This window comes from Gossypium hirsutum, chromosome A03, assembly GCF_007990345.1.
Source record: "Gossypium hirsutum isolate 1008001.06 chromosome A03, Gossypium_hirsutum_v2.1, whole genome shotgun sequence".
Lineage (NCBI taxonomy): Eukaryota > Viridiplantae > Streptophyta > Magnoliopsida > Malvales > Malvaceae > Gossypium > Gossypium hirsutum.
In genome coordinates this window covers 4,008,572-4,016,179 of record NC_053426.1, presented here as the reverse complement: position 1 = coordinate 4,016,179, position 7,608 = coordinate 4,008,572, and the positions used below count along the sequence as shown (strand labels likewise).

At 31.1% G+C, this 7,608-nt stretch overlaps 1 protein-coding gene across 1 annotated transcript; it reads right to left on the bottom strand.

Moving 5' to 3' along the window:
- Positions 1 to 2,924: 2,924 nt before the first annotated feature.
- LOC107963800 (hydroxyproline O-galactosyltransferase HPGT1) lies at positions 2,925 to 7,229 on the bottom strand. Its single transcript, XM_041106081.1, has 12 exons — positions 6,813 to 7,229; positions 6,650 to 6,713; positions 6,302 to 6,351; positions 6,032 to 6,225; positions 5,311 to 5,374; positions 5,164 to 5,236; positions 4,731 to 4,851; positions 4,250 to 4,337; positions 4,092 to 4,142; positions 3,742 to 3,813; positions 3,554 to 3,666; positions 2,925 to 3,277 (listed from the first exon to the last, which is right to left on the bottom strand). Exons 1-12 carry the CDS (start codon positions 6,932 to 6,934, stop codon positions 3,255 to 3,257), a joined length of 1,035 nt encoding a protein of 344 aa, XP_040962015.1. The 5' UTR covers positions 6,935 to 7,229; the 3' UTR covers positions 2,925 to 3,254.
- Between the last annotated feature and the right edge of the window lie 379 nt (positions 7,230 to 7,608).

Genomic DNA, 7,608 nt, shown 5'->3' with positions numbered 1-7,608 from the left:
GAGAGAGGGAGGGAAAGAGGACAAATTTGCAAAAGCTAATAGTAATAGGTGGGTTTGTTTGTACTTTTTAATATTTAAATGCCTTAATTTATTATTTAAGTTTTGAATTTTTTTTCGCATTTTTTATTTTTTTCATTTTGATACTCATAATTAAATTAGAACTCGTGGATAATATTATCAACTTTTGTACATTTTCAATAGAAAAAAAATGTTTAAATAATGTTAAGGGGTTGATTCTTTTAGAAAAAGTTCTTGAACTGTCATCGTCGTCTGTCAAGTAACTGGGCAAACCTTCGAGAATGATAGGTGTTTTCTTTATGTTTGTTGGTGGAGATATGATATGCAAGCCTCACAAGAGAGATATTAGTATAGTGTGTAACATTTATTATGTAAATCACCTATGTGTAGGGAACTCGAACTATCAACCTAAGATATATAAGCCACATACTTGCAAGTGTTGTACTAACCAAAGCGCTCCCCCTTCGTGGACCCTTCAAGACTTTCGATAAAGGAGGGAGATAAAACTCCAAGAAGAGGACAAGACCTACCAATGCTGGGGCTTTGACCGATTGCCTAATGAATGACACTTTAAAGAATTCTTCTGAAGGAATCAACCCTTCTCAATAAGTACCACAATGAAAAAACTGGTATAATTCAAGAGTTAAATCATAAATTAAACCTATTTAAATTCATAATTTTGATTTCATTTATTACCCTATTAAATCTAAATATTATTATTTAAATCTAAATTCGAAATAAATAAATAAATAAATTATCATGTATCTTATAAGATAAAACTCATTAAATATTTTTAATAAATTAACAAAATAGCATACGGTTTGTTAATTCCGTGGGTAGGTGTTAGTAGATTTTGAAGACTTAAGGAGTAATCCAGCATTCGGTCTGCAACTCTCGACTCAGTAATATTTTTATAATTCCTTTATGGTTTGATATATGGAATGTAGTTAAAGTTTGAGTTGATTTTGTAATGTAATGGTCATTTTAAAATCCCGAGTTGGTAATGTTAGTTTGAGTCTAATGTACATGAATTGTTCAATGCATACATGGGATTGGTATAAGTGGTTGACATGGCTAAAATGTGGAAATGATAATATTTGTTGAATTGGATTTTATGTTTGAATTCTCAATTAGGAAATTTGGATAGAAATGTTGTTTCAATGGTAGTATATGAAATGTTTGATGTATGTATTATGCTTAAATGATATGCAATTGATTGTTTGTTTAGGCATATATGACTTGGTACCATTTGAGCATTTTTTAAACAATAAGTGACGTCATGACCTCAAGCCCCTAACGTCATGATGATATTAACTATTTGTTTGAGGTTATGACATGATACACTAACGTGGTGTGTCAACTCGATAATTTTGAAAATGTTGCATTTTAATCCTTAAATAATTTTTGAGATATGGAATATTACATTTAGTGATATAAAGTGAAACAAATAATAAATTTAAAATTTAAATTCTTTTATCCCTAAACTAGCATGAGAAGCACTCAGAAAAACCCATCATAAAGGGCCCACCATTGTTTTGATTAGATGGCAATTTTGGACATTACCTATGAATTATTAGTATAAGTTGTTAAATATTATAAAGTATAATATGTTAAATTGATTATTTTATTATTATAAATATGCCATAATTATTCGAATAATGAACTTGATTTCAGCCTTCTATAAAAATAACTGACTTTTAGCAAGCTTGCACTCAAGGCAATGTGCTATTATTACTTTACTCCACATCACATTATGTTATCTTTTCCATTTGATTCAATTTAAATATAAATATAAATTTAATATTAAAATTTATAAATCTATAAATATTTATTAACCTAAAATAAAATTGTTCGTGGCTGGGTAAGGTTCGAGCAGGGTCAAATAAAAAAATTAAGCTCATTTTTTAGGCCCTACTTGAATAATGGGTTTAAAATTTTGTCCAAACCAAACCTAAATAAAAATGCTAAAACTCGAGCCTGACCTAACCTGCCTGTATTAAATTTTTTATATAAATTTTTTAAAAATATAATATATCAAATACACTAAAAACAAACAAATGAAAAAATGTATACTTAAATAATACTAAGATAAATATAATTTAGCAAGCAAATACCTTTAAAATAGCAGCAAAATTAATAATAAAATAAGAATTATACAATATCTAAATAATAATAACAAAATAGTAACAATATAATAGTGGAATGATAGCAAAAGAATGAAAAAACTAGTGGCAAAAAAGTAAAAACAGCAACAATTTCTTTCGCAAATTCAAACCGGACGGGGTAAAAAAAACTTACCCAAAACTTGGACCATTTAGAAAACAAACTTTATTTTTTTGTTAAACCTATTTCTTGAACGTATATTTTTATTCAAATCTTTACTTTTCGAACAGACTTTCGAACCTATCCCTCTAACCCAAAAGCATCAAAATTTTCGCGATTAACCCGAAGCCAATTTTGTCATATTTTAGGTCAAAATAAATTTATGTCAAAACCCAATAGGTTTTTTTTTTCTTTTTAATGAAGACTATTATTAATTTTGAAAAGCATAGGAGAATAATGGACAAGCTGTTCTCAAATTTTAACAAATTGGCATTGTTTATGAACAAACAAATTAAGCACTTTTAAAATTGCAAGCCAAGGTGGAAAAGTGTAGATTTGTGCTTGACTAATTTAAATGTGAATTCCCCTTTATAAAAAATAATTAAATATATAACTCACATGTGAATGATAAAGTAGAGGAGCCCACTTCACAACCCAAATCAAACGTTAGATTTGTTGAGAGAGAGTATTTTTTATGAAGTATTTGATGTATTGTTTATTAGGAATTGTGTTTTTGTTTGGAATTTTGTTTTTCTTTTTTCTGTCGAGAGTCTTGATCACAAAATAAGAACATCTCCGACGGATAAAAATTTAATTCTAAAGAACTCTTCATTTTTTATCTGAAATATTGGAAAATTTTATCAATCAAATCTAAAGATTGAACTTAAAATATACAGAGCTATAATACATCAACAAAAGGGGGAAAAAAAATTGTGCCTTCCAAGAATGATAAGTATATTGGCCTGCATGTACATCAGTTAGAACTTGGAAGAACCAGGATTGAATTAAAAGAATCATTTCTCACTGAAATCTTTCATCTCAACAATTATGGCACTTCCACACTCCCAAAATGCAAAAAGAATGGACTCTCTCTTTATATAAAAATGGTGCTGACGTAAATCCGGTTAGTCGAATCAGACAGCTGCACATACTGAACCTGGCATGCAATGAAAACGATTATATAAACACGATGTATCCGAATCTCCATATAACTGGTTTAAATATAGCCAAAAGACATAACAATAATAGGTCCTTGGTAATTCGACAGAACATTATCGATTAATTTGATAGCATCAAATTCTGAATTAGATAGTCGAGAAGAGATGGATCCCCTTATCTTAACCAACTAATCACCTTTGCAACTATATGCGAAAACGTGTAAGGGCAAGCATGCATGCATATTTGTGTGTGTTTAAAAAGGAGGAAGACAAACCTGTAGACCAGGTGTTGCAGCAAAATTTCCCCTCGTGAACGTGTTGCACATCAAGCCCAATAAACCATGACCCTGCACTCACATCATCATGTGCATAGACCTGAAGAAGAGACCTGCAAAATGAGAGAATTTTGAGGTCAACCGAGTGCAATCTAAAAACTGAGGCCAAAGAAGGTGTTAAAACTTACTTATTAATTGAGATAAACTGTGCTAAAGCTCGTGAAATAGCAAATATTTCGCCTGAAGCATGCCGAAAGTATCTGCACCATACACAAGAATTTTAAGAAACAAGTGGAAACTATAGACCGATTAGGATATCAGGGGACACAAAGCTGCAAAAAGAACTTAATGCATGAATATCATATGATGACTTTGAAGAACTAAATTCTTAGCATTTGATCTGTTTTCATTGTATTTATAGTTAAGACAATAACATAGATTCGACATGTGTGCTATATTTAACATGAGACTATTAGATCATTACTAAATTTCCGTTATGCATAGGAGAGGAAAAAGAAAAGGATTGTTTGTTACTCACGATTTTCCATCACCAAATTTCCACCAATCATGCTCATGCCATTTGTGGGTCCTGAACATATATAAAGGGGCACATAAATTTTACAAAAGGAAAGTTGGGAAGGAGATGATCTCAATCGATACATGTGAGTAATCTTCAGAAAAATACAATTTACTCACGGGTCAGAGAAAACTTCTCCTGATTTCATACACCCCATATAAATACGAGGCGTGTCCAAATGAGCAGAAAGTTTAGCTCCTAGAGCATCTGTAAACAATCAAAGGATCAGCTTCAAATATTACTGTATCAGTAAAGGCTGTCAAGAATTATTTAGTTCTATAACAGTATGCATTCTCAATTAACCAACACGACCCTTGCACCTGCACCACAACACTTTCAGCTGATCATCACAAACTGTCATGTTTTCTGCAACAATATTTTGCACTTATGACAAGAACTTGAAATGTTATTGAAACTGGTATAACTCAGAAAAACTATTTTGGGATGTAAGGCCTTTCGCACTTGATATACAGATGTATTATAGGAGAAAATTCTAGAGAAAGGGGGAGAAAGCAAACTTCCAGAACAAGAAATCATGTCAACATATTCACATGGTAGTACCTAAAACATTACCTAAAAGAACTAACAAGGATTACATACCAATATTAACATAAACATCATCATTGACCTTAACATAGAACTCTGCATCCCAGCTCTCTACAGCACGAACAAAGAAAAACTTTATCTTCTTTGAACGTTCCTCAGGTGCCTCCACATCATCCTGTTGAAACACAAAGGAAAATTATATTTGCCACTACAAGATCAATCCTTTGGAACATGTTGATTCACCAGCAATAACGTACATAACATGTGAATCAAGTCAGTGGTCTTTCAGAAATATGCTTGCATATGTACCCTAAAAGTTGGAATGAATGATATCACCAAGTTACTGAATCTCTTTACACTAGTTAGCAATAAATTCTAAGAGCTACAATTCCATTCAAAATAATTCAAGATAAGCTTAAAATTCCTGTATTCCCAAGTAAAAATTTTCCTAGATATGCATGGAATAGCTTCAAATAGGTCACCATACCAGAATAATGAAGTCATTAGTTTGGCTGTGTTCATCATTGATCTCCCTGTCCAAACTATCTCCACGATTTGCACTGCCAGTAATATAAAATTCAATAAACAGAAATGGAAGAGAAATACTTGATAGGAGAAACCATCAATTAGAAACCTTCTTCCTATTACGAATCGCACAACAATTCCCTTCTCTTCTTCCAGTTTTCTCAAAGCCGCACCTGCACATATTATATTTTCAATTTAACTACTATCAGAGGAAATGATAATTAGGTAACAGGATATTTACAAATCTATGAATAATTTAATGGAGGGTAATAAATTGGAATGCAGATATCCATCAACTATGCTAGAGAAGGAAAGCGTTCTTTCAAACTAATTTAGAGTGAAGATAGGTTTGGAGCAATTGACGATAAGCCATCTTCATTTATAACAGAATGGTATTCATTGGTCATTTAGCCTTTTACCTGAATAAAACAATCTAGGCTTCTAATTTACAGCAAAGCACTCCATTGTGCGCATTAATTAGCAGTTAATACTAATTTACAGCAACACACTCCATTGTACGCATTAATTATCAGTTAATAAGTTTGCATGAGACTTAATATTAGCTGTTAGTAGACAATGATCCCCTATGTATCTGATTAAAACCCTGGGATCATAAAGCATTCATGTGCATTCTATTTCATGTGTTCCAGTGGCACTAAACGCCAGTAGATCGATGAATATATATAACTGCTATAGTTGTTGTTACATGCAAAGAGATTGAATAGATTAGAAAACATTTGGAGCCTACAGTTTTGGCATGGTTCATTGTTTTCAATCATTCTTATAACACACATAAAAGATAAAACTAGTCAAGAGAAAAGATGCATTACCAGATTGCATCCATGCCTTCCGAATTGCATCTCTATTCTTCTTTCGTCCAAATGTTGTGATGATACCAATAACACCTAAAAGCCTTTTCTTAGAACGAGTACCATCATTTCCCGAGTCCTCCTTCGAAACATAACCTTCTTGCTTGGCAGCAGCTAGATCCATCTGAATGGCTGATAATTTTTTCAATTGCTCCCTGGAATGCATTGCTTTATCAAATTAGATTCAATACACAGAACATAAATGTAAAAGTAATTAAGTAAAAAACTTACTTGCAGCTAACTATCTTTAGCGTCTCAGAAACAGATACAGAAGAATGACCCTGAAAAAGTTTAAAAATTAAATGTCACCAAAATCCAACTGATTTGTACCAAAATAGATCATCTTCAAACTCTTAAACACCATCACTTCATATCATATTATATATAATCCAAATCAATGGCCAACAATAAATTTAATGCGAAAGCATCAAGTTTGACAGAGAATGTAACAGCAATGAATGAAAATGCAGATCATCATCCTCAAACCTAGGCACGGCCAAGAACCAGATGTACTAAATTTGAAAGCATAATCTAAAAAATAAATAATGCGAGATCAAGAAAACGAGAAAAGAAAATCACCTGACCAGTTCTCCCATCAAGTTCTTTAATTAAATATACTCTGCTCTCTGCCTCCTGCCACATCCTACATTTAAATACAAGGCTCAAAATAAAAATTCCTCAATAAACCTACAACAAAAAACTTCAAAAAAAAAGGAAAAAAAAAGAAAGAACGAAAACTAACCGGCCGGCGACGTAAACCGTAGCCATCGTAGCGAACATGGCGAGAAGCAAAGCAGAAATTCTAGAACGAAAAGGAGAGCCACCAGAGTTAGATAACCGGTTACTCGATCCCCGGCTACGCATTTTCGCTTACTCGTTTTTTCGACGATTCACGTTATATAAACAAGGATTAAATGAAAATCCCCTTTTTTTGTAATTTAAGAAGCAGACCTGCAGGAATTAAACGAGGTTGACGATAAAAATGAAGGGGAAGAAGACATACGTAATCTTGAATTTGAATCTGGATTTATTGAAACCAAAAAAAAAAAAAAATTGAATCTTGATTTGAATTTTTTTTTACTGTGGTAGTTTGAGGAATAATAAATTAGACGTTTTTTTTTCTTTCTATTTATTTACTTTTTCTAAGCGTTAAATAATATATAACATTATCGGATAAGGTATAGGATTTTTTTAATATTAACGGAATAATGAGAAATTTCGAAAATATTTATAATGAGATATAATTTATTATTTAAATAATTTAATGAAGTTAAAAAATATCTCTTAATTTAAAAAAAATAAATATAATTATTTAAAAAGAAGGTTTTAAAATAAATGTAGATATGTTTGATTTATTAATTATTTTGTAATAATATATTTTGGGTAAAATACATTTAAGGCCATTAAATTATTAGTAAGTTTATATTTTAGTCATTTAATTTGAAAAACTTACAAAATAGTCACTAAAGTATTCAAAAGTTTTCATTTAAGTCACTAAACTATTGAGAAGTTTTTATTTATTAAGTCATTGGATTGTT

What these genes read in the sequence shown, in the direction of transcription:
- LOC107963800 (XM_041106081.1), bottom strand. Translation starts at nt 6,934, where the DNA reads ATGCGTAGCCGGGGATCGAGTAACCGGTTATCTAACTCTGGTGGCTCT. An exon ending in CTAAAGATAGTTAGCTGCAA is followed by an intron (nt 6,226 to 6,301) that starts GTAAGTTTTTTA and finishes AATGCATTCCAG; the next exon opens with GGAGCAATTGAAAAAATTAT. An exon ending in CAGTTTATCTCAATTAATAA is followed by an intron (nt 3,667 to 3,741) that starts GTAAGTTTTAAC and finishes CTCATTTTGCAG; the next exon opens with GTCTCTTCTTCAGGTCTATG.